Source organism: Oncorhynchus keta, chromosome 11 (assembly GCF_023373465.1).
Source record: "Oncorhynchus keta strain PuntledgeMale-10-30-2019 chromosome 11, Oket_V2, whole genome shotgun sequence".
NCBI classification, from domain to species: Eukaryota; Metazoa; Chordata; class Actinopteri; order Salmoniformes; family Salmonidae; genus Oncorhynchus; species Oncorhynchus keta.
The window spans coordinates 36,923,486-36,951,111 of NC_068431.1; the positions used below are offsets into that span (position 1 = coordinate 36,923,486).

Consider the following 27,626-nt stretch of genomic DNA (forward strand, 5'->3'; position numbering starts at 1 on the left):
TGACTGCAGAAAAGGGCTATGTGTGGACTTTGCTCTGATTAAGGGGAACCCCTATTGGAACTAAAAAATCTGAAGATGTATGCTTATGAGTAGTTCAAGTAAGACATTTTTAGTGGCACGTATAATATGTACATGCATGCGTCTTTTCAATCTGTGGATGTATGGCTCCTTGTGTCCTTCTCTTTGCTCAAACCCTTGCTGTTGCTAGGCAACCTATCCTCATTTACTACAGTCCCTTATGGGGCCTGCAGAGGGACAGGGCAGGTGGGATGTACCATTGCCTTACTTTGTGTAGGGGGATGATGCTTGTCCCTGCCTCTAATATTGCTGCCTTGCTGTTTCACTAACTTGCATGTCCAAGCCTTATAACCCCTTTGTCTGAAACAGAGTGCACTGCAACCAGACCCAAAGAAGGTAGTCTACTGTATTATGTTGAACTTCAAAGCACACCTTCAGCTTTTCCAATTACTTTTTGGAATGCACTGACACACAAAGTGTCAAAGAAAGCAAACCATGCATTCCCTTTAGATGTGTGTTGATCATTCACCTATCCACAGACTATGGCAGGTCTCGACACCAATTCAACCAAAACCAGTCACTGGGTTTCTGGGGTAAGCCCCCCCCCCCAAAAAAAAATATTGTTTTAGCTGGGAGTAAGCATACTTATATAGAAATTAAGAGCTTTTTTTGTTGATTAAAATGCATTCTCTCAGAAAGTCCAATCTTTTTTTTTGTCTTTCTTTGAAGAAACAGCAATTTTGACTGATCGAAGGCCTAGGTTTCCCCCTACCCTGGGGTCATTATTATAAATAAGAATGATTGGTTTGTTTGGTCCAATTTTGAACAATGCTCTACTCCAGTTAAACCATAGAATATATTTATCAGGCCTATATGGCCATTTAGAACCAGCTGCTTGTTTCTAGTTTACTCCTGTCTTACAAATGCATTACAATATAAGGATATAATGATTATGCATATTGTGTTTGTTTGTGTGCGTGCGTGCTTGTGTCTCTGTGTGTGTGTGCATGTGCACACCTCTCTGTCTCTCTATCATACTCTAAAGTGTATACAGTTCAATGACAGTTTAAAAATGCATTATATAGCCCATAAGAATATAATTATTATGCAAATGACGTGTGTATTCTGTATTGTGTGTGTTTGTGTGGTGTGTGCGTGTACGCACAGGCCTCTGACCTCTCTATTACACTGTAATGTTCACACAGTCAATGACAGTAAATAAAGCAAAAAATATATAAAAAATGTGACAGACAGAGGATTTCGAAATTAGCAGATTACTCCCTATCATGAATATAAAACCATGGCTTGATAAAACCCCAGCAGCTCTCACCGGCCTATGGCCTTGCACTTTCTCTCTCTCACACACACACATCTGTTAATTATTTAAAAAATAATTAAAGGAACCCTTAGTTACATCTCCAGAGTAATTAAGCTACTCTGACGTATTAATTACACAAGTAGTTTAATCAAAAAGTGAAGGGGAAGAAGTAAGAAATCGGCTATGCTGAGTGATGAGTTGAGGCCCATTGGAGCAACTTCAACAGTTATTTGGTTATTGGTGGGTGGGCAGCCATTTTCCTATAGGCTAGTGGAAGTAGTTAACGCTATAATCGCACACTGCAGTGAGAGATAGTCTGATTAGTCAATATCTAAGACGCGAAAGGGTTATCATAGAGGAGACAAATGCGACCCTGTGATGATCTAAATCTGCAGTAGGCCGAGGACCTTCTGACAGTCATCCCACCCGTATCCAGTAGACACCAGAGGGGGGTTCTAAAATGGTACAGCCCGAAATGGGTGTGGTTGAATCGTGTTTATGAGATCTAACGTTAGCAAACTCAGATTTAATCTGAAACTACGTTATTGTGTTAGATGTATTAGAATTCTGCAATTTAGAGATACAAATAAAATAACACCTCATGTGAATATACATTATTGCATGCTATTATTTTATTTATTTATTTGTGTACCGATGGGTGGGTTTCCTGTACCTCCGGCAAGATAGCCTTTTTAAAATTGTATTTATATTTTTCTCTCAAGAGTTTAAGCCTCTGTTTTGCAATTTATTTAATAATTCATTTTTGACGAGGAGGCGGCGGTCATTACGAAGCGAGGGAGTGAGAGGAGAGAGGGAGGAGGAAGAGATCCGCGAACTAGCAAGGGAGGAAGGAAGCGAGGATCAAGAAAAATACAATCAAGAGAAAAGCGGAGCATAGAAAACCCATTTATTAATTTCATAAGGTTCAGTGCATTTTCTTTGATGCGTGGACAGACTGCAATTGTGTTCAACTCGCTCCAACAAAGATGTTTTCGAGTTTATGAAGGTCTCGGGCGTAGAAAAGCAAACCATTCTGAAGAGGAAACGGGAACACAACAGCAGATCTCATCTTTTCAAGAGGTCCAATCAAACGGAGATATGGTGTCTCTGTACTTCGATCTTTAATATTTATTTTATTTGTACAGCCTACATTGGAGATACTCTGAGCAAGAATCTAGAAGACAAGGAGAAGAGAGGATATTGAAAATATCTACATATTTTTGTCCCTATTTTGTTTTCTAAAGAAAAAAGGGGCCAATAAACACCCCCAGCCTTTTTGAAACATTGCATCCAGATATTTTTTTCGAGAAAGACCAGCAACCTCATCGGAAGCATTAACTAACAGGTAGCCAGCCATCCATTATAAAATGCTGTCAGAATTGTCTTGGATGTAAGATGGCTGGATGATGATGGGCCTATTCATGACTATGCTCATCATTTCGATGAAATAGTTTTTCATCTGTATTTTTTGGTAAATATATACATATGGACAAACATCCCCACTGTACAAATTGTTTTATATACGCGTATAGCATAACTTGCTGTACATTATTACGATAACCTATATTAATAGAAAACCCCTTAAGCGTTTGCATATTTAGCGGCTTCGAAAAATGCCAGGGTTGCAAGGGTGTCAGTGCCATTAACCGTGAATGCCCATGGCTCACTGCTATAATAATCGAATTAGGGCCTTACATTCATCAAGTTACTGCTACCTATGTCAAGTAGCTCTATACATTTGTAGGTAGCCTAGGCTACTGTTGCTTGCAGTGAGGGAGTAGCCGACTGAGTTGCGCCGCAAGGCCGATGTAGGCAACCTATTTGTTGATCAGGGAAGGCTGTATAACAGTGTCTGTGCTGCTATCTGACCTTAAAATGGATTTCACATTCAATGCAAGGAATTTGTTTAGATTTCTAGAAAATTATACCGAACGTCAATCCAATGACGCTAATATAATGTGCTTAATATGAGTTTACCAGTCTTGGTTCTCTGTGAAATATCAACCCAATAGACCAGTAGGCCTATCATTTACTGTGCATGAACACAAGGGGTGTGGCCACATTGTCATTTTGCATAATTCTTCCAAAGCAGAAGCATGTCTTTGACCCCTAGTTTAGGTCAATTATCATTGGTTATCTCTGGTCTTAGAGAAAAGGCTTAAATAGCTATTATGGTTACATTTTAGCCCACATATTCTAAGCACTGGACACGTGGGTTGTTCGGTACAATAAATCATCATCCCTATTCAGCAGTGTTCCATCATCTGGCCTTCTGTAACAATCTGTCTCTTTGTGATGGGCGTCCAGGGCCCTGTGCACATGTGGATTGGAATAAGATTGGCTACAGCAGCACCATTTGAACAATTATTACATATACAGATTAAAGTGAGCGTTAAAATATAGCATTGCATTCCCAGAGAATTCACTGTGTGGAACACATCCTGGCCTAGATGGGGCACTTTAAGGTCTTGTCTGCTGTGTATTTTACAATTGTTGTACATCTGCAATAGGCTTACAACACTAATTTATGTAAATGATGCCTTTAGTCCACAGCATCAAGAACAACCTTGATGTTCAACACTTCAATTCTACCAGAAGTCATTTCATACAGTGATGTTCTTGGGGAAGGGTTAGGAACAGGAATTTGTGTCCAGACAACATGGGATTGGTTTGATTACTACCTGGTGAGGTGAATTGCATTGTGATAACAAAGTCTAAGAAAGCATGTGGAAAGGAGGAAACCAAAAATGGGGCATTTGATGATGTCAATGGGCGATTGCGTCTCATCACATTTTATGATGCCCACTCCTCTCCTCTCCCACCCTGGTGTCTGGTGATGATGCACCACCACCACCCCCCTTAGTGCTTTATTGGCTAAATGAGCAGCTGTGCCAGGAGACTGTGACCCACTCATTTCCTCCTGTCGCCTTCCATTAGTGCTGTGTGATCCATCTGGTTGGAGGTTCCCCCAGGGAACAATGACCCAGCTAATTGCTCGTCTCCCTAGCCTAGTAGATGGCGATGGTGTGGATGTTTCTGGTTGTTTGTGCATGTGAAGTTGGAAGCCTTTAATAACATGGAACATGTGATGTGAGTGTTAGGTGATGCTAACTAAATATGAGGCACTGGGATTAGAGGAATATATGAAAAATGTGAACACTACCTGATACATGCAGTTTACAGTCTACCTGTGAACACTACCTGATACATGCAGTCTACAGTCGACCTGTGAACACTACCTGATACATGCAGTCTACCTATGACCACTACCTGATACATGCAGTCGACAGTCTACCTGTGATACTACCTGATACATGCAGTCTACAGTCTACCTGTGATACTACCTGATACATGCAGTCTACCTATGAACACTACCTGATACATACAGTCTACCTGTGATACTACCTGATACATGCAGTCTACAGTCTACCTGTGATACTACCTGATACATGCAGTCTACCTGTGAACACTACCTGATACATGCAGTCTACAGTCTACCTGGGATACTACCTGATACATGCAGTCTACAGTCTACCTGTGATACTACCTGATACATGCAGTCTACCTGTGAACACTACCTGATACATGCAGTCTACAGTCTACCTGTGATACTACCTGATACATGCAGTCTACAGTCTACCTGTGATACTACCTGATACAGGCAGTCTACCTGTCTGTGAATGCATGTTCTTTTTTAATATCTGTGTTTTCCAAGTACCGGTGCACTGCCACCAACAGAGGTATAGTATTGACAGTGATGCAAATCTAATGTGCAAAACAGAGTAGAATGGTTAGAGGTATTTCATCGGTGTCTAACGGATTTGAATAGGCCCACCAACTCATGTAAATACTTGTGCCCAATTTGGGATAGAATTTGAATGTGAAACCTCTCTCTCTCTTTCTTTCTCTTGTGGGGTTGGATGTAGATGGGAGGATTACTTATTACCCCTGGGTCCAATTTCTAATTCCATTGATGTTGGGCGATTAGGCCTGGCTCACAGTCAGTGTTCCAATTCATCCCAAAGACGTTCGATGGGGTTGAGGTCAGTGTTCTGTGCAGCCCAGTCAAGTTCTTTCACACTGATCTCAACAAACCATTTCTGTATGGACTCCGCTTTGTGCACAGGGGCATTGTCATGCTGAAACATGAAAGGGCTTTTCCCAAACTGTTGCCACAAATTTGGATGCACAGAATGGCCTAGAATGACGTTGTATGCTGTAGTGTTAACATTTCCCTTCACTGGAACTAAGGTGCCTAGCCCAAAACATAATAACAGCCCCAGACCATTATCCCCGGGCGCCGAAGACATGGATGACGATTTAAGCACCTCTCAGATTCAGAAGGGTTGGGTCAAATGCGGAAAACACATTTCAGTTGAATACATCCTTTCCATTTTCTCCTCCACCAAACTTTACAGCTGTCACTATGCATTCAGATGGTGAAGCGTGATTCATCACTCCAGAGAACGCATTTCCACTGCTCCAGAGTTCAATGGCGGCGAGCTTTACACCGCTCCAGCCAATGCTTGACATTGCGCATGGTGATCTTAGGCTTGTGTGCGGCTTCTCGGCCATGGAAACCCATTTCATGAAGCTCCCTGCTAACAGCTCTTGTGCTGATGTTGCTTCCAGAGGCAGTTTGGAACTCGGTAGTGAGTGTTGCAAACGAGGACAGACAATTTTTACACGCTTCAGCACTTGACGGTCCTGTACTGTGAGCTTGTGTGGCCTACCACTTTGCGGCTGAGCCATTGTTGCTCCTAGAAATTTCCACCTCAGAATAACAGCACTTGCAGTTGACCGGGGCAGCTCCAGCAGGGTAGAAATGTGCAGAACTGATTTGTTGGAAAGGTGGCATGCTATGATGGTGCCACGTTGAGCTCTTCAGTAAGTCACTGAGCTCTTCAGTAAGGCCATTCTACTGACAATGTTTGTCTATGGAGATTGCATGGCTGTATGCTTGATTGTATACACCTGTCAGTAACGGGTGTGGCTAATTTTGAACGGGGTCAACACATACAACACATACTTTTGTATATATAGTGTATATATACAGTACCAGTCTAAATTCTGGACAGCTAGTTTTTCTTTATTTTCTACAATTTTCTACATTGTATAATAATGGTGAAGACATCAAAACTATGAAATAACATACATGGAATCATGTAGTAACCAAAAGTGTAAAACAAATCAAAATATATTTTATATTTGAGATTCTATATGCCATGATGACAGCTTTGTACACGCTTGGCATTCTCTCAACCAGCTTCATGAGGTAGTCACCTGGAATGCATTTCAATTAACAGGTGTGCCTTTTTAAAAGTTACTTTGTGGAATTTATTTCCCTCTTAATGCATTTGAGCCAATCAGTTTTGTTGTGACAAGGTAGGGTTGGTATACAGAAGATGGCCCTATTTGGTAAAAGACCAAGTCCATATGATGGCAAGAACAGCTCAAATAAGCGATGAGAAACGACAGTCCATTACTTGAAGACATGAAGGTCAGTCATTCCGGAAAATGTCAAGAACTTTGGATTGCAGTCGCAAAAAACATCAAGCGCAATTTTTTTAATTTAAATGTAACCTTTATTTAACTAGGCAAGTTAGTTAAGAACAAATTCTTATTTTCAATGACGGCCTAGGAACAGTGGATTAACTGCCTGTTCAGGGGCAGGAGGACAGATTTGTACCTTGTCAGGTCGGGGATTCGAACTTGCAACCTTTACTAGTCCAACGCTCTAACCACTAGGCTACCCTGCTGCCCCGATGAAACTGGCTCTCATGAGGACCGCCACAGGAAAGGAAGACCCTGATTCGGACTCTGCTGCAGAGGAAAAAGTTCATTAGAGTTAACTGCACATCTGAAATTGCAGCCCAAATAAATGCTTCAGATTTCAAGTAACAGACACATCGCAACATCAACTATTCAAAGGAGACGGCGTGAATCAGGCCTTCATGGTCAAATTGCTGCAAAGAAACCACTACTAAATGATACCGATAAGAAGAAGAAGAGACTTGCTTGGGCCAAGAAACACGAGTAATGGACATTAGACCGGTGGAAATCTGTCCTTTGGTCTGAAGAATCCTAATGTGAGATTTTTGGTTCCAACCCCTGTGTCTTTGTGAAATGCAGAGTAGGTGAATGGATGATCTCCACGTGTGGTTCCCACCGTGAAGCATGGAGGAGGAGGTGTGGGGGTGCTTTGCTGGTGACACTGTGTGATTTATTTAGAATTCAAGGCACACTTAACCAGCATGGCTACCACAGCATTCTACAGAGATATGCAAGCCCATCTGGTTTGCGCTTAGTGGAACTATAATTTGTTTTCAACAAGACAATGACGCAACACACCTCCAGGCTGTGTAAGGGCTATTTGACCAGGAGGGAGAGTGATGGAGTGGTGAATCAGATGACCTGGCCTCCACAATCACCCGACCTCAACCCAATTGAGATGGTTTGGGATGAATTGGATTGCAGAGTGAAGGAAAAGCAGCCAACAAGTGCTCAGTATTTGTGGCAACTCCTTCAAGACTGTTGGAAAAGCATTCCAGGTGAAGCTGGCTGAGAGAATGCCCAGAGTGTGCAAAGGTGGCTACTTTGAAGGATCTAAAATCAAAAATATATTTTGATTTGTTTAACAGTTTTGGTTACTACATGATTCTATATGTGTTATTTCATAGTTTTTGTTTTGTTTTTTTGTCTTCACTATTATTCTACAATGTAGAAAATATAAAGAAAAGCCCTTGAATGAGAGCTCAAACATTTGACCGGTACTGTATATGTATATAATGGTGTGTACTGTAGAGCGTATGGACCGTATATGAATATAAAACATGTGTACAGCAGTAGTTATATAGGATGAGCCTTGACTAGAACACAGTATATACATATGACAGTAATGGTAACAATGTGATGGTAACAATATACAGTTGAAGTCGGAATTGACATACACTTAGGTTGGAGTCATTAAAACTAGTTTTTCAACCACTCAACAAATCTCTTGTTAACCAACTATAGTTTGGCTAGTCGGGTAGGACATCTACTTTGTGCATGACACAAGTAATTTTTCCAAGAATTGTTTACAGACAGATTATTTCACTTATTTATTTCACTTTTCACTGTATCACAATTCCAGTGGGTCAGAAGTTTACATACACTAAGTTGACTGTGCCTTTAAACAGCTTGGAAAATTCCATAAAATTATGTCATAGCTTTAGAAGCTTCTGATAGGCTACTTGACATAATCTGAGTCAATTGGAGGTGTACCTGTGGATGTATTTCAAGGCCTACCTTCAAAGTCAGTGCCTCTTTGCTTGACATCATGGGAAAATAAAAATAAATCAGCCAAGACCTCAGAAAACAATGGTAGACCTCCACAAGTCTGGTTCATCCTTGGGAGCAATTTCCAAACGCCTGAAGGTACCATGTTCATCTGTATAAACAATAGTATGCAAGTATAAACACCATGGGACCACGCAGCCGTCAGACCGCTCAGGAAGGAGACGCATTCTGTCTCCTAGAGATGAACGTACTTTGGTGCGAAAAGAGTATATCAATCCCAGAACAACAGCAAAGGACCTTGTGAAGATGCTGAAGGAAACAGGTACAAAAGTATCTTTATCCACAGTAAAACAAGTCCTATATTGACACAACCTGAAAGGCCGCTCTGCAAGGAAGAAGCCACTGGTTCTTCCTTGCTGATTGTACTTTTTAGAGAAATGTCCTCTGGTCTTATGAAAAAAAAAATAGAACTTTTTGGCCATAATGACCATTGTTATGTTTGGAGGAAAAGGGGGGAGGCTTGCAAGCCGAAGAACACCATCCCAACCGTGAAGCACAGGTGGCAGCATCATGTTGTGGAGGTGCTTTGCTGCAGGAGGGACTGGTGCACTTCACAAAATAGATGGCACCATGAGGATGGAAGATTATGTGGATACATTGAAGCAACATCTCAAGACATCAGTCAGGAAGTTAAAGCTTGGTCACAAATGGGTCTTCCAAATGGGCAATGACCCCAAGCATATTTTTAAAGTTATGGCAAAATGGCTTAAGGATAACAAAGTCAAGGTATTGGAGTGGCCATCAAAAATCCCTGACCTCAATCCCATAGAAAATTTGTGGGCAGAACTGAAAAAGCATGTGCGAGCAAGGAGGCCGACAAACCTGACTCAGTTACAGCAGCTCTGTCAGGAGGAATGGGCCAAAATTCACCCAACTTATTGTGGGAAGCTTGTGGAAGGCTACCTGAAACGTTTGACCCAAGTTCAACAATTTGAAGGCAATGCTACCAAATACTAATTGAGTGTATGTAAACTTCTGACCCACTGGGAATGTGATGAAATAAAATAATAAAAGCTGAAATATTCTGACATTTCACATACTTAAAATAAAGTGGTGATTCTAACTGACCTAAGACAGGGAATGTTTACTAGTATTACATTTCAGGAATTGTGAAAAACTGAGTTTAAATTTATTTGGTTAAGGTGTATGTAAACTTCCGACTTCAACTGCTGGTCTAGTGCAGTGTTTCCCAAACTCGGTCCTGTGGCGCTGTGTAGTGCTTGGGCAACAACCAAAACGTACACCCCTTGGGGTCCCCAGGACCGAGTTTGGGAAACGCTTGTCTAACATTTGGAAATGTAGTTTGTTATAATGCTAGTATCAGCCATTTTCAGGAGGATATTTCACTAGGTGATCCAGATCCTGCTGTAAAAGAGTTTTCAGAGCACAGTATGCCTTCATTTTGTAAATGTAATGTGTGAACAACATAGATCACTAGTACGTGAGGCTGTTAAAGAGAAAAACATTAGTTTTGATACGGCAGATTGAACAAATTGACATTTTTGTGTCCACCAGAATTGACCATAATCGTTGGAATGTTGAATCATTAACACGTCGATGTAAAATATAGTAAGAAACAGGCAATAACATGGTAGTTATGGAAAAATTCCACTGCCAAATTCTTTGAATGACAGCTATGCTAAATAGAGATTCAAAACTGCTTTAACACACATTGCATGCATCAACCAATGGTTGTTCAATGTGTCTGTAATAAATAACAAATGCTGCCTGCAGTAATCCTAATCTTGTTTCTGTGCATTAAGTCGTTTGTGGATATCAGAGAGCCCATTAAATGATGAGGCGCTTTCTCAGATTATACCAGATTAGAGATTATTCTCCACTGATAAACCAGACAGGGCTGTACAACCATAAACATACAGATTACAAGCTTTCCATATTTTACATGTGCTATGTTGGTAAACCATGCTCTTAAAATACTGAATTAAGTATTATTTTACAATTTATACACCCAATTTACTCAATCTAGCTGCCGCTCCGCAGCCATGTTTGTGATGGTGTAAAACAACTAGCCTCCGGGTGAAATATGCCAAAATGATTATGATGAGATCACACCCATTGATCAGGATGAGACCAGCAGAGGACCACAAGACCTCTGATGTAGTTTGAGTCAATTACTCACCATGATAACACTGCAATCAAATCATTCAACCTGATACGCATGCTATGTCATTACATTACAAGCAGATGATTGGTTTGTTCTGACGCAGGCACTGTCAATCATTCTATTTTGACGTTTCTTCTCTTCGACGGAATCCTAACTTTGAATTCTATCACTCTCCTGGTAATCTGCATGAATGTTTTAAGTTTCACCTTTCATCCTATTTTCCATCCTTTGTTCCCACCAGGTGACTGTTTGAGTGACAGAGGATATCGTCGAGGCCAGGGATCCAAAATGAGCGAGCTGGAGCAGCTGCGTCAGGAGGCGGAACAACTTAGGAACCAGATAAGAGTATGGCCGCGTTCTCCTGCTCACACGTTGCATGCATCAACCAATGGTTGCGTGTCTTATCAATGTGCACTGAAGTCGGGCACTAGATTACTATACATATGATGTTGTTAGCTGACACATAAAATACCTATCCAGACGAAGTAAGATCAGGCATGCGTCAGCAACGTCTGAGCAGCGGAACACAGCCCAATTGTGATCTTTTTTTGCTAATTGGTCTTTTGACCAATCAGTTCAGCTCTTTTGCCAATAATTGGGCAAAATATCAGAATTGGTGTGGCTGTGTAAACGAAGCCAGAATGTCAATGATCTGGGCCCACATTTACAAAGTCCCAGAGCCTTGGAGTGCTGATCTAGGATCAGTTTTACCTTTTACTGTAGATCATAAAGAATGAGATTACAGGATATGGACAGAAGGACCTGAACCTAGATCAGCAGTCCTACTCTGATGCTTTATGATCTCAATGAAAGCAGTAAAACCATTGGGTTTAGGAGAGAAGGGGGATGGTGGAAAAGGGAGTTGGCCTAATGAACCATATGGAGAGGTGTGGGGTTGACCTGGGTAAGATTGAGGGAGAGTGCTAATGCTTGTCTAACCACTCTCTGTTTCTCTGTCTCTTAGGATGCCAGGAAAGCATGTGGGGACTCAACCCTAACACAGGTAAGTAGCACACATGCCCACATAAAAGACAACATGATTATAAACACATCGCCACATAAAAGACAGTATGATTGGTATAGATGTGTCTTGTGTCTGGAAGCCCCGAACACGGTCAATAAAAGTGTTTATCAATGCCTTAACCGACATACAATATAGCCTACAGTACATTACATTGCCACATTAACCCTGTGATGAACTTGTCTTCACAATACTTTTCTGTGTGTTTGTGTGTCAACCAGATAACAGCAGGTCTGGATCCAGTGGGGAGGATTCAGATGCGGACGAGGCGCACTCTTCGTGGCCACCTGGCTAAGATCTATGCCATGCACTGGGGCACAGACTCTAGGTGGGTGTAACGTTATGCCAACCCCTTAGGGGGCGTATCCCTCTCTCTTTACACTCTCACTCATGGTGGTACAAGCTGTGCTTGTTTAGAGTAGGTATAATACAATGGTTCTACCTCTTTGTCTCCACAGACTCCTGGTCAGCGCCTCTCAAGATGGAAAACTGATCATCTGGGACAGCTACACCACTAACAAGGTGAGAGCTGCACCCAAATAACAATAATAACAACAACAATCTCCCCGAGAGGCCTGACTAAGTTGACTCACTGTCTGCCTTCAGGAATTGGAAGTTAAATGGGAGCATACTAAAGACCTTCCTTTACTAGGAATGTGTGTTTGACTCATCTCATAATCTGCTTACATCATAACCACCCAGAGTCACTTTGACATTCAAACATTGTAAATGACATTATGCAACGGCACCCAGAAAAGACCCCCACAATTCAGTATAGGGGAAGCACGATGGACTATTATTGTGCTACTTCTGCTGTGTCTGGATTTGGACTTGGAGCAGGACTCATGCCTGGCCCCAGTTGAGATGCTACTCTCCTTCTCCATGGCCATGCCTTTATTCTGTGACACACAGTGACCAACTCTTATCCCCCCCCAGATGCATGCTATCCCCCTGCGCTCCTCCTGGGTGATGACCTGTGCATATGCCCCCTCTGGTAACTACGTGGCCTGTGGAGGTCTGGACAACATTTGCTCCATCTACTGCTTGAAGACCCGTGAGGGCAACGTCAGGGTCAGCAGGGAATTACCCGGACACACAGGTGAAGAAGCACTACTACACACAAATACCTATGTGACAAAAAGCTTGAGGGATTTTGTTTTCATTTTCCTTTGAGAAATCATGGAAGTGTCTTAGATAGGTTATGTGATTTTATTTGAACCTCCCTGACTCTTAACTTCCCCTGTGGCACTACATATGGTTGTGTATGCAGTTCAGTTGTGTATTCCTACCTGTCCCTCGGTGAGCCCCAGGTTCCAAACAAGGATGACTTTAATTCACATGGCTAATTAGTCACAGAGCAACACAATTATAACGACCTGAGACATCCGCTAGAATGTCCCTTAGCTGCGTTACAGTGCTAGCTCACCTGTGGCTTCAAATGAGTCACATTCTGTAGCATGAGTATTGTTGTAGTTAAGTCTCTGTAGGAGTAACATGCATTGATATGCTGCAGTCAGTGTTCTAATAGATGTTTTTATTTGTGCTACAGGTTACCTGTCCTGTTGCCGTTTCATCGATGACAATCAAATCATCACAAGCTCAGGAGACACTACCTGGTGAGTCCTGATGGATTAGTTACCAAGGCTGATGGAGAATGCAAATATAAATATACTATATCTCCCACATTTTAGCGTCCCCCTCGTGAAAGCGAAGCTACTTTTTCCTGCAATTCCTACACATTTTTCCATAGGGTAGAGGAAGGTGTTTGCAGTTTTTATATGATAACCGTTGATCAATTAGTCCCACCACGGTCGGTAATTCAATCATTCTTACTACAAGTTTAGATTGGTAAATTAGTCTAGCGGGCCAGCTCATTTGTTTTTGCTGACATGGGCTAATTGCGCATGGCCACAACCACATGTCCCAATTGACCTTGTGTATTCTATTATTCTAACTCTCAACAGTAAGTTGAGACCCCGACCTGAGTTACAAAAAAGATATACAGTACCAGTCAAAAGTTTGGACACATCTACTCATTCCTGGGTTTTTTCTTTATTTGTACTATTTTCTACATTGTAGAATAATAGTGAAGACATCATATAAATATATTTTGATATGTTTAACACTTCTTTGGTTACTACATGATTCCATATGTGTTATTTCATAGATTTGACATCTTCAATTATTATTCTACAATGTAAAAATAAACACTTGAATGAGCAGGTGTGTCCAAAGTTTTTACTGGTACTGTATATATTTTCTTGGTGTAAAATTGGTCCACGGGCCTACAAAAGGGCCAGTTGCCCATCCCTGGTCTATACTGGTACTAGCTATGAGCTAACCCAAACTTACACTTAAAATGGTCTAATAACAGCTGTTAAATCCAGTGGGTCCCTGTTCTGTTCTCTCCCCCAGTGCGCTGTGGGACATCGAGACCAGCCAGCAGACCACAGTGTTTTCGGGCCACAGCGGTGACGTCATGAGCCTGTCTCTGTCCCCAGACTTCCGCACCTTTGTGTCCGGAGCCTGTGACGCGTCCATTAAGCTGTGGGACATCAGGGACAGCATGTGCCGACAGACGTTCACGGGCCATGAGTCTGACATCAACGCAGTCTGTGTGAGTGTGCTGAAAAGCTGGGGGCCACTGGTGACCTGCTTTCTGGTTCATGTCATGGCATTAAGCCAGGATACCATAGACATGTCACTGTACCCAAAGTCCTTCATGTTAGCTGCACTAGCTAATGCTAGTGTTTAATGTACCTAATGCTAGGTACATGGCTAGCTGATCTACCATGTCTGTCCCTCCCTCTCTCCTCCCTCCCCAGTTCTTTCCCAACGGCAGCGCCTTTGCCACCGGCTCCGACGACGCCACCTGCAGGCTGTTTGACCTGCGCGCCGACCAGGAACTCAGCCTGTACTCTCACGACAACATCATCTGTGGCATTACCTCCGTGGCCTTCTCCAGATCCGGACGGCTGCTACTGGCCGGCTACGACGACTTCAACTGCAACATCTGGGACGCCATGAAGGGAGATCGAGCAGGTCAGTGGAGTATTAGGGAGTGGCTGTCATTTAGGTGGCAGCCATTGTTGTTTCTGACTATTCATCAGACCAATGACTGATATCAGAAAAGACAATGGTATATCTTCTGATTTTATTGAAATGTTATACTTCAATTCACAAGCTGATCTCAGTAAAGTTTAATTCAACTCTCCACTAAGGGATCCCTGTGTTAAGGGGTATTGATAAGATGGCTAACTATGCCATTTGTTTGTCCCTCCCTGTGTCAGGAGTGTTAGCTGGCCATGACAATCGTGTGAGCTGTCTAGGCGTGACTGATGATGGCATGGCTGTGGCCACTGGGTCCTGGGACAGCTTCCTCAAGATCTGGAACTGACAAGTTACCTGAGCCATGCGCGTGCACACACACACACACACACACATTATTGATCATACAAAGTATTCACATTTCACATTTTGGTACACATAGTTTGCACACTGTATTCACACTGTACGTAAAGATGTGCACATACACATTGAAACATTGTACATAATATATATATAACGCCAATTAGGTATGAGTTTACACAGACACACATGCCACTTGCAATTTGACATGTTACCAATCCCATTGTATGCAGGAAGAGTCCACCAGAATTACAAACAAATGCCAACACTACCCACAACTGATATGTACACAGCACACACTCGAGTACCATATGTCATTGGAACCACCGTAAAAGATGTGACCAAATTCAATAAAATCCTCACATCTGCTAAACTAAAACACGCACATACATGCACACACACACACACATATATACAGTACATGTTTATTTCTGAGAGAAACTCTATCCCTTGAGCTAAATGGGGGAGAGGTAGTTATTGGACAATTCTGTTTTTCATTTGTTTACTCAGTCCCAAATACCCCTAAAATGGATTTTCTGTGCTACAGTAGATGTGTGTCTCTGTGACAGGGTGACAAAAGTGACAGTAGAGGGAATAGACTGATGGGCTGGAAAAGCAAGAGAATAAGTGAATCCATTAACACTCGAGAGACTACAGACAGGGAGATAGAGCCGACTTTCCAGTGACACTGTTAAAGGAAAATCAAGATAAACCATCAATTCTTAAAGTTTCTCCTGGCTCAAACAAAATGCTATCATGTAGTTACTGTTTTTATAGATATGTACACCCACATAAGTAAATATGATAGTTTTGGTTTTGATGTTTTTTTTTCTTTTTTTATGCTTATTTTATTCATGTTTTCCCTGTGTGCCTCAGATACACTTTAAGGATAATTAATAGAGAATAATGAAATTAAACTAAATGAAATCAATAAAATGAGAGATTCACAAGATGAGTGAGAAATGGATTATCAAGAGACAACTCTCAAATAAGCAGGGGCAATATTCATACTTTGACTTTGTCAATATATTATGTCAACTTTATGATGGTATACATTGTACATACTATTAATAAATACACGTAGCCTCTTGCCAGTTTCGGCTAGTTGTGTGTACTTTCTTTTTTAGCATTGCGTGTTTAAAATGATGCATGCTAGTTTAAGGGAGATATGGGGATCATTTTTAGCACAAAACAAACAGTGAATTTGAAATGCTTTGATGAACCAATTTGAACCTTTATGAAACCTACCTGACGCCCAGATTTCTGTTCCAGTTTCGAAACAAACTGATTCATAATATAGTGTCAGGTCATTTTTTTAGAATAGTCAGATGTATTCATGGTTTGTATACGATTCTCTACCCTTCTTCCAGGAGCGTTCACTCCCACAGATGGATTTTAAAGGGATTGGATTGGTGCATGCAAGACCAAGGGAGTTCACCATGTTCTTTACACCAGTCTATTCCCTAATTCCACAAGGGGGAGTGTACATGTTCACTTCAGGGATATGGTTGATTAGCATGGTTTCCCAAACTCTGTCCTGGGGCCCACCCCTGGTTGCACGTTTAGTTTTGTGCCGGAGCACTACACAGCTGATTCAAATCACCAACACATCAAGCTTAGATTATTTGAATTAGCTGCGTAGTGATAGGGAGAAAAAAAATGCACCCAGGGAGGGCCCCATGACAGAGTTTGGGGGACCCAAGCCTGGTAAATGTGTTGGTTGGAGTGAATGCCTGCATGATGGTAGGAACTCCTTATAGAAGACTGGAGGTCAATTATACAACACATGCTTAGCCCATTCTTTCATTGGGTGTAAAACATGAACTATGAATAAAGGCACAGTAATACAAACAATTTTAAGATTAGATCAATGTAGTTTTATTTTTCAAACAACTCGGCATTAAGACTTTTACAGACTCATGAGTCCATTCAACATAGTCTTGAAAGTTCATCAGTCTATGAAATACAATCTGGAGTTAACCCCTCAAAAACAGAAACACTAAACATTGTAAAGACATTTAATTTCTTAACTGAAAAAGGATGAGAGATTATAGACCCATCCAAAGATATCAGCTTTCCGACCTTCACCGGTCCTATTTCCAACAACAAGCATCTATTAAAAATCACAACTCCATTCATACTTTAAATGTTATTCTACAAGGAGATCCAAGAGTTTGTACAGTCTGACTATATATCTGTGAATAGTGTCTTGATTAAAGTGTGACTACATTGGGTGAAGCAGGTCATTGCCTCCATAGCAACAGGCAGAGGCTCAGAGACAGTATGCCTAAAACACTTACTACACAGAAGCAGAAAACCCACCCAAATGAGAACAGTGTATAATCCTTCATTTGGGCTGTGTTTACACAGCCACCCTAAGAACACAATTCAGATTTTTTTCTTCTGACTGTCCACACTGTTTTACATGTGCACATATCAGATTTTTGCATTCACACGGATGTGGGAGAGGCTATAAGGATATTCCTGACCTGTAATCAATCAAATGTATTTATAAAGCCCTTTTCACATCAACAGATGTCAAAGTGCTATACAGAAACCCAGCCTAAAACCCCAAACATCGTAGAAGCCAAAATCTAACCGACCCTTACCTCATTTTAACAAATGTTTCAATTAAATATTGTTTTGCAGGTCAGGAGTGTCCGTATAGTCTTTTTCCACTGATGTAACACACAGATGCAATGCTTATTTCTGTCACTGTTCCTTTAAATGTAGCGGTGGTTGTCATGGTAATGGCAGGTAATGTGCAAAAAAACTAAATCTAATCATCCAGACAGGTCACATATGGAACATCAGAATTATATCATGATTGAGATCCACATGTGGATGTGGTATAAATCGGAAGTCAAAAGATCAGATTCAAATGTGTTTTTGTTGTTTACACATTGGGGAAAATATCAGATGGGTCTCAGATATATAAATAATTTACCCACGTTAAGCTCTTCCCCCCTTGGTTACTGTTACAACCTGACAACATTTTCCCTGGAAGCCCAATTCCCTTGTCAACCACTGGTGAAATCCCCTCGCAATGATGTCAAACTGTTTTAATACACAACAATTAAATTAAAACAGACTACCCCTGGCAAATCAGGAATCTCTTGGGTATGTTGTAGTGGACTGTCATTATAATTGCTTTACGGGAACCTGGTAAAAAAAAAATCCGTTCCAGCCATTATTATGAGCAGTCCTCCCCTCAGCAGCTTCCACTGGTTTGAAGCTAGTGTGGTTAGCCACTGAATGGCTCTCTGAATTCACTGTCAGCATGCAGTCAAAGCTACTAACCACTTTTGGAGTTAACTTGTTAGTGCTCTCAAATCATATCCTGATGTCAACAGCAGATGGGAGTTGTATTAATAGCATGGATCATTTCGCTAGCTCACAAACATTGAGAAAACAAGTTATATTACGTTAGGTTGTCAATAGATGCGTTCACACCGCTCCTTAGCCCAGGGCTAAGGAAGATTTTAGCCTAAGGCTAAGAACATTGCAGTTTAAAACGGCCTAGTGCGACAGAGCTAACCTTGGCTAGCCAACCAGTTGATCTAACAAACAATGGAACAAAAGTATAATTTCAGATTAATGCTCCAACAGGCTCTGCATTTCAGGAAACTACGTTTTTCCTCCACTCCCCTCACTGGCATTAATGTGCCGCTTCGACGTCACAGCACAGATTTGCCTCGCTGCAGCCCCCAATGTAGTTTTAACCCACGGCACACGGGCCCTCCCATTGTGCTTCTCTGCCTGTGTTCTCCAACTCAGAATTTACGGGGGAAATTAGCTCGGAAACTCGGTGGCAAAACACCAAATGCAGCCTGAAATTAAAAGTAACTGAATTGTCGCTAGCCTCTTCCCAATAAGTCACTGAAGGGACCCTTTCAGGCTGCATTTTTAAAACAAAAATAAATCGCTACACATAGCGACAAAGTGACTAAATTGGCAACACTGGCTAGGCCTCGACGACAGTTGCTATCCATTGCTGCGATTGCTTGCCCAAAATTCTGGGGCGGGACTTAGCGAAGGGAAATTGACAAAAGAACTGAATTGAGCTGCCTGTGTAAACACAGCCTTATGATCCACCTTATAGTTCATCAAAAGGCAATAACTGGATTAAAGGAATGAATGCAAAACTAGACAAGCATCATAACTGTTAAAGTGATGTATGAGTATTATGCAGACTGTGGATTAGAAGGTATATTTTCTTGTGATTAAGACCCCACATTTTTTTTTATTAAACAACAGACGGGTATCTCCTTCACTAACAAGACAAGGACAAACAGTCCAGCTTAGATTCAGTCTGCCAAAGGCCACGACAAACACCCTCCCACAAGTCTCACAGACAGACAGCAGAGAATTGAACTTCATCTGTTCTTAACGCTCATATTGCTTATGAAGGAGAAACATCACAACATTTGATATGGCAAGGACAGCCTTTGTGATATACCGATGTTCTGTGGGGCTGAAACATTAAACAAGCCCATTTTACTGTTAGAACTTCGTCGTAACACTACACTTGACTGATAATGAATTTAGATTGGACAATAAAAAGTTAATGACAACTGTTGACCCTCTCCATTCACCAACCTTTCTGTCTCAGTTGACTATTCCCCCATCTCACAATGACATTACATGTCCTCAATATCAGACTGGTCCCTCCCTTCCTCTCAACCAACAGTATGACTACTAGTTAGGCAGTATCAAGGGGAATCTGCACTTCCACTGGAAATACATACAGCTCCACCATCACGCTCATGCGTCACACCCACAAAGACAGTCCACACACTTATGTAGACACACACATTTATAGTTTGCTCTCTGTGCTGTAAATTAGAATACATTGTGCTTAGATTAATTCATATACCAGACCGTAAAGTATTTTATACAAATCTGTTTTATAATGTACATTCACTTAGTCTCTCAATATAATTTACATATGCTTTAATAAAATAGTCCTTTCAGAATATATTAAAGTTAGTTAATTTCCCACTGCATCTCACCCAGTCCACATATCTGATCACTCAAGAAAAACCTGCATCTTTATCTCCGTTTCAAGCGCCTCGAACATCACATCCCAGGTCACTGGCTTAAGTTTCATTTGAACGTATAAAATACTATCAAATTATTCTCAACAAATGTGGAATACTCCTATGGCTTTTAATATGGTATATTGGCCCCCCTCCCACTGTCTAGAGGACTATCACACCAACCTCTGACAAAATGTATCTTTATAGGCATATAATCATTTTCAAAATTCCAAATTGGGTAGGTTTGCTGCCATGAACTGCACATTTGTCCTGTGCCAATATTGTAGTTACATGAATGGGTCATACAATGATATTGTATGCATTTAATACTTCACTGAAATGAAATGTTGATTAAAATTCTATAGAAAATGCCTACAGACTACATGTGTAATATTTCCTCTACACTAACTCCACATGATGGCAACAGATCTACAGTCACTGTAACTGCTGAGAGTCTATTACATTTAAAAAGCAGTAGGCAAACATTGAGGTTATTACAGAATCAAATCTATAGTCGTTGACAATGTTACAAATGTAAAAGTAGTTGAGTCATATAGGGATGTTCTGGTTTCTATGTAAGTGCACTTCATTGGCACAGGACACCAGTAACAAAGGAGGCAACTATTTATTATTGTAAACTGTCCTTCAGTATAACCTCTTCTTCCTGGAGTTCAGTTATAAGAGCGAGTGGAGGGTCATATTCACTACCCCCCTTTAACCCTCATCACCCAGTCTCTTCCCTACTCCAAGGCACTGCTTAAACTGTAAACATGGCAGTTTGGCTTACTAAGATAGGAGGACCATTTACATGACTGTCAGAGATACTTGTAGAGTGTGTAAAAACGTGAGATAGTCACAATGTCACACAGCTGATATTCAATAAAGTAGGCTCGGGGGAAACTAATATAAGAATTGATACTGAATTGTGATACAGGAGGAATTGCTCATACATGTGCATGCAAGCATGCTCAGAGTAAAATATAGACATTTTAACTGTACTAAGTGCTTTCATCCATTTACAATCGATTCTGTTCCGTACTCTCCATTTTAATATACAGTACCAGTCAAAAGTTTGGACACACCTACTCATTCAAGGGTTTTTATTTTTACTATTTTCTACATTGTAGAATAATAGTGAAGACATAACGATGAAATAACACATATGGAATCATATAAACTCAGCAAAAAAATGAAAGGCCCCTTTTCAGGACTGTCTTTCAAAGATAATTCATAAAAATCAAAATAACAGATCTTCATTGTAGAGTTTAAACACGGTTTACCATGCTTGTTCAATGAACCATAAACAATTAATGAACAGGCACCTGTGGAACTGTCGTTAAGACACTAACAGCTTACAGACGGTAGGCAATTAAGGTCACAGTTATGAAAACTCAGGACACTAGAGGCCTTTCTACTGATTCTAAAAGAACAAACAAAAGAAAGATGCCCAGGGTCCCTGCTCATCCACGTGAACGTGCCTTAGGCATGCTGCAAGGATGCATGAGGACTGCAGATGCGGCCAGGGCAATAAATTGCAATGTCCATACTGTGTGATGCCGAAGACAGCGCTACAGGGAGACAGGACGGACAGCTGATCGTCCTCGCAGTGCCAGACCATGTGTAACAACACCTACACAGAATCGGTACAACCGAACATCACACCTGCGGGACAGGTACAGGATGGCATCACAGGTACAGGTACAGGATGGCATCAGGTACAGAGTGCTCAGACTGTCCGCAGTAGGCTGAGAGAGGCTGGACTGAGGGCTTGTAGGCTTGTTGTAAGGCAGGTCCTCGCCAGAAACAAAGTCGCCTAGGGGCCAAAACCCACAGTCACTGGACCAGACAAGACTGGCAAAAAGTGCTCTTCACAAATGAGTCGCGGTTATGTCTCACCAGGGGTGAAGGTCGGATTCGCGTTTATTGTCGAAGGAATGAGCATTACACTGAGGCTTGCACTCTGGAGCAGGATATATTTGGAGGTGGAGGGTCCGTCATGGTCTGGGGCGGTGTGTCAAAGCATCATCGGACCGAGCTCGTTGTCATTGCAGGCAATCTCAACGCTGTGCGTTACAGGGAAGACATCCTCCTCCTTCATGTGGTATCCTTCCTGCAGGCTCATCCTGACATGATCCTCCAGCATGACAATGCCACCAGCCATACTGCTATTTATGTGCGTGAATTCTTGCAAGACAGGAATGTCAGTGTTCTGCCATGGCCAGCGAAGAGCCCGGATCTCAATCCCATTGAGCACGTCTGGGACCTGTTGGATCGGCGGGTGAGGGCTAGGGCCATTCCCCCCAGAAATGTCCCGGAACTTGCAGGTTCCCGGTGGGGTAACATCTCACAGCAAGAACTGGCAAATCTGGTGCAGTCCATGAGGAGGACATGCACTGCAGTACTTAATGCAGCTGGTGGCCACACTAGATGGGGCGGCTAGTGGGTAGAGAGTTGGACTAGTAACCGGAAGGTTGCAAGTTCAAACCCCCGAGCTGACAAGGTACAAATCTGTCGTTCTGCCCCTGAACAGTTGTTGAATCTTGTTATGTTCATACAAATATTTACACATGTTAAGTTTGCTCAAAATAAATGCAGTTGACAGTGAGAGGACGTTTCTTTTTTTGCTGAGTTTAGTAACCCAAAAAAGTGTTAAATTAAAATATATTTTAGATGTAAGTTCTTGAAAGTAGCCACCCTTTGCCTTGATGACAGCTTTGCATTCTCTCAACCAGCTTCAGAGTTACCTCTGCTGCAGAGGATGAGTTCATTAGAGTTAACTGCACATCAGAAATTGCAGCCCAAATAAATGCTTTACAGAGTTCAAGTAACAAACACATCAACTATTCAGAGAAGACTGCGTGAAATCAGGCGTTCATGTTCGGATTGCTGCAAAGAAACCACTACTAAAGGACACCAATAAGAAGAAGAAACTTGCGTGGGCCAAGAAACATGAGCAATGGACATTAGACCGGTGGAAATCTGTCCTTTGATCTGATGAGTCCAAATTTGAGATTCTTTGGTTCCAACCGCTGTGTCATTGTGAGACGCAGAGTAGGTGAACAGATGATCACCCCATGTGTGGTTCCCACCGTGAAGCATGGAGGAGGTGGTGTGATGGTGCTTTGCTGGTGACACTGTCTGATTTATTTAGAATTCAAGGCACATTTAACCATCATGGCTACCACAGCATTCTGCAGCGATACGCCATCCCATCTGGTTTGCGCTTATCATTTGTTGTTCAACATGACTATGACACAACACACCTCCAGGCTGTGTACGGGCAATTTGACCAAGAGGGAGAGTGATGGAGTGCTGCATCAGGTGACCTGGCCTCCACAATCATCCAAACTCCACCCATTCGAGATGGTTTGGGATGAATTGGACCACAGAGTGAAGGAAAAGCAGCCAACAAGTGCTCAGCATATGTGGGAACTCTTTCAAGACCGTTAGAAAAGCATTCAAGGTAAAGCTGGTCAAGGGAATGCCAAGAGTGTGCAAAGCTGTAATCAATGCAAAGGGTGGCTACAAATATATTTGGATTTTTTTTAAAACACTATTTTGGTTACTACATGATTCCATATGTATTATTTAATAGTTTGTCTTCACTACTATTCTACAATGTAGAAAATAGTAAAAATAAAGAAAAACCCTTGAATGAGTAGGTGTTAATAATATTTGCTTCTATACTAAATATATTTATAATATATAGAATCCATTTAGAGTAAAGTACATAAAATACCCACAAGCTTAAGCATTTCCCCTGATCTCTTAAAGAATCAAAGTAGATTCATAGTATGTTCAGAGAAGTATTGTGAATTTTGGTAGGGAAAACAACAATACCAATAGATTCAACAACTTGTTGCCTTATTTTTGTCTTACTACCAGTTTAGTATGATACATAAAAGTCCCTAATGAGTTTGAGTCCTCTAGTACAGTATTGCAGAGCCAAAGATGCCACAAAACTGGGACTGCTAAAGCATCACTCAGTGAAGTTCAATACTGGCTCAAGAACCACACAGCTATTGCTTGAAACCACAATAACAGTTCAGTATTATCCACTGCAGCCCCATCCCTATAAACGCTCACACACACCTTTGCATACAAACACACATACCCAAATCCATACCAATGAACATAAAATACATTAAAAACGTAGGTTGCGGAAAGAGTAGATCTAGTAAGAGAAAAGGGAACTATATTAAACTGGATAACATCCGCAAGATGAAGAAAACCTGACTTCCATTATAATATTCTTACAACTACATCTCTCCCTCTTCCTCTATGTCCTCTTTATTACTGTGACGTCAAAGCCTTCATACTTCATCACCCCTCTACCCCCACATCTTAACAAGTCACCTCACTCCCCTCCACTGGTATATTTTACACACAACAAATTAACTGAACTCCCTTCTCCAAACAAGAACTGCACTAGAACAGCATATATATTGCAATATAACGGCAATATAACAGTAGAGATAAAAGTAAGAATACCAGTTAGGCTAATACCAAATACAGAAACCGTACAGATATCAAATCTTTGTAGCGATATAAGCGATATTGACAAGAAACAAAGGTAGAAATATCTAAAGCCAGTTAGAAAGCCTCCTAAACGGTGAGGAAGTCCCATCCCCGAGATGTAGCAAGGGTATAATAAAAGGAATAGAAGGTGTATAGCTAGAGCACAGTAGTGTGTTCTCTTTAACTTCTCTGCATTTACTAAGGAATAGAACAATAGCATGTTCACATCATAGATAGTCCATCTTCCTAGGAGGTTTTGTTAAACCTACATCCCAAAAAACATCAAAATAACAAACATTAAATCAAGTTTTAATCAAACGACACTTCTTATTTTTAAACAATGAGTTGAATAATGATGTCATAGGGAATCAGAAGCTTAGCATAGTGAGTGAGCTTCTATGGTGAAGTGTTGCAACAATACTTCAAACCTCTAGGGTGTGCCAGTACAGTATATATCAGGTCCATGGTAACACCCCAAATGGAGGTGTAATATACAGGTCTGCCAGTGACTTCAATCTACCCATGTTCTCTTCCATGTGAACATGTTAGATACTGGCTATTTACAATTCAATCTTGACTTATATTGGTTCAATCTTGCCTTCTTCCAAATGTATTTCACCAGTAAGGAATGTTTTTAACATAAGAAGGAACTAACTACAGTAGTTACGACTAAACACAGGTCCACCAAGTGACTGAGGTACAATAATACAGGACAGGTATATATACACAGTAGAGTAGAGATGATATTACATGAGAATCCTGTGGTGATGTCTCATAGTTAGCTACCATTTCAGAGGGAGCTCAGTCAGTTTAGGGGAGTCAGCAGGTGGCAGGTGAGAGGCTTTGTTGTGAAGACTTTAGGCTGGAATGGATTTAGAGTAGGCTTGTGTGAGCTGTATGTGTGTGATGTGTTTGTGTTGAGTCTGACTGTGTGGTTTGTCCTCGTATGGGGGGGGGTTGAGTGTCTTTCGCTTGGCCTGGTGGTTTCCATACACTGACTGACTACGGGACATAGTTGTATGGGACAATGTTGTTTCACCAGTTCATGATGCAGTTCCTGTTCAGGGTCATGAAGTAGACCTGGCTGCTGCCCCCGGAGCGCACCGAAGCAAAGAACACCTGAGATGCAAAACAGAAGATTACAACCACACATATACATCGGGTACATTTCTGAATCCATGTGTGTGCGTACCTGTTTGTGTGAGTGTGTGACCCACCTTGTCATTCCTCTCACAGAGGAACTTGAGCCTCTGGGCTCTCTTGTGCATGAAGACTCCGTCCAAGTGGCCCGTCTCTACAGCACGGATCTCTATGGCCTTCTCTCCCCAGCCCATGATCTGGTTAGAGCAGATATGGGCTGAACAGAGAGAAAGAGAGGGAGATAACTCAGAACACAGCAACTTTAAGAGGAAGTGTAGTGTGTATGTGTTTGTACACATGTGCCATACCAACGGAGGTGGGCATCTCGCCCCACTGAAGCACCACATCTTTGATGATGCGTCCGTAGGTGTTTACATAGACGCCCTCGTCCTCGTAGCACAGCAGCATCTCCATTCCGTCCGAGCTGGGCAGGAACACGATGGCATGGGGCATGATCTGGCACTGGATCTGGACAAACAGAGTGAAGGAGTATAATATTTTTTGACCTAACAGTTAAATGCACTGATTCTCGTTCTGAATAAGAGTCTATGAAGCAGTGTTGTAGTCGAGTCACTAGTCCCTACGGCTAAGTCCAAATCACAAATAGCCGAGTCACCAGTCCCTACGGCTAAGTCCAAATCACAAATAGCCGAGTCACCAGTCCCTACGGCTAAGTCCAAATCACCAATAGCCGAGTCACCAGTCCCTACGGCTAAGTCCAAATCACCAATAGCCGAGTCACAAGTCCCTACGGCTAAGTCCAAATCACAAATAGCCGAGTCACCAGTCCCTACGGCTAAGTCCAAATCACCAATAGCCGAGTCACTAGTCCCTACGGCTCAGTCCAAATCACCATTAGCCGAGTCACTAGTCCCTACGGCTCAGTCCAAATCACCAATAGTCGAGTCACGAGTCCCTACGGCTAAGTCCTAGTCACCAATAGTCGAGTCACGAGTCCCTACGGCTAAGTCCGAGTCACCAATAGTCGAGTCACTCGTCCCTATGGCTAAGTCCGAGTCACCAATAGTCGAGACACAAGTCCCTACGGCTAAGTCCGAGTCACAAATCACCACAAGTCCCTACGGCTAAGTCCGAGTCACTAGTCCCTCACGGCTCTAAGTCCGAGTCACCAATAGTCGAGTCACGAGTCCCTACGGCTAATTCCGAGTCACCAATAGTCGAGTCACTCGTCCCTATGGCTAAGTCCGAGTCACCAATAGTCGAGTCACGAGAGTCCCTATGGCTAATTCCGAGTCACCAATAGTCGAGTCACTCATCCCTATGCCTAATTCCGAGTCACCAATAGTCGAGTCACGAGAGTCCCTATGGCTAATTCCGAGTCACCAATAGTCGAGTCACGAGAGTCCCTATGGCTAATTCCGAGTCACCAATAGTCGAGTCACTCGTCCCTATGGCTAATTCCGAGTCACCAATAGTCAAGTCACGAGAGTCCCTACGGCTAAGTCCGAGTCACCAATAGTCGAGTCACTAGTCCCTATGGCTGAAGTCTTGAGTCTCAGTGTTTGAGTCCTGGTCTAAGTGCTCAAGTCTGAATCACTGGGTCTGAGTTTTGAAGTTCGAAGTGGTTCCGATCTTCTCTATTTTTCTGTTACATATTTGACATTGCGCCACACTCTTTGCACCATCTGCTGAAAAACTTTGGAAAGCAAAATTAATGATTCGGGGTTTGGTAGTTGG

At 41.9% G+C, this 27,626-nt stretch overlaps 2 protein-coding genes across 7 annotated transcripts in view; one reads left to right on the forward strand and one right to left on the reverse strand.

Moving 5' to 3' along the window:
• The first annotated feature begins 1,866 nt into the window (after nt 1-1,866).
• Nucleotides 1,867-16,328, forward strand: LOC118390163 (guanine nucleotide-binding protein G(I)/G(S)/G(T) subunit beta-2). Its single transcript, XM_035780432.2, has 10 exons — nt 1,867-2,681; nt 11,044-11,147; nt 11,767-11,805; nt 12,045-12,151; nt 12,282-12,345; nt 12,760-12,922; nt 13,373-13,439; nt 14,239-14,440; nt 14,649-14,865; nt 15,114-16,328. Exons 2-10 carry the CDS (start codon nt 11,091-11,093, stop codon nt 15,218-15,220), a joined length of 1,023 nt encoding a protein of 340 aa, XP_035636325.2. The 5' UTR covers nt 1,867-2,681; nt 11,044-11,090; the 3' UTR covers nt 15,221-16,328.
• Nucleotides 16,329-17,085: 757 nt separating this feature from the next.
• The window catches only part of LOC118390164 (misshapen-like kinase 1), a 64,160-nt gene continuing 53,619 nt past the window's right edge, over nt 17,086-27,626 (reverse strand). For all 6 annotated transcript variants that reach the window (XM_052457058.1, XM_052457055.1, XM_052457056.1 and 3 more), the window contains 3 exons: nt 26,237-26,396; nt 26,006-26,145; nt 17,086-25,907 (listed from right to left, as the gene is read on the reverse strand). In XM_052457058.1, the coding sequence (XP_052313018.1) occupies nt 25,824-25,907; nt 26,006-26,145; nt 26,237-26,396 (384 nt within the window). In that variant the 3' untranslated portion in view covers nt 17,086-25,823. The remainder of the gene's footprint in view (nt 25,908-26,005; nt 26,146-26,236; nt 26,397-27,626) is intronic.

Excerpts from the sequence above, each read along its gene's own strand:
- LOC118390163 (XM_035780432.2), top strand. The coding sequence starts at position 11,091 with ATGAGCGAGCTGGAGCAGCTGCGTCAGGAGGCGGAACAACTTAGGAAC. Across the intron at positions 13,440-14,238 it reads AGCTCAGGAGACACTACCTG|TGCGCTGTGGGACATCGAGA; the intron begins GTGAGTCCTGAT and ends TCTCTCCCCCAG. Across the intron at positions 14,866-15,113 it reads CATGAAGGGAGATCGAGCAG|GAGTGTTAGCTGGCCATGAC; the intron begins GTCAGTGGAGTA and ends TCCCTGTGTCAG.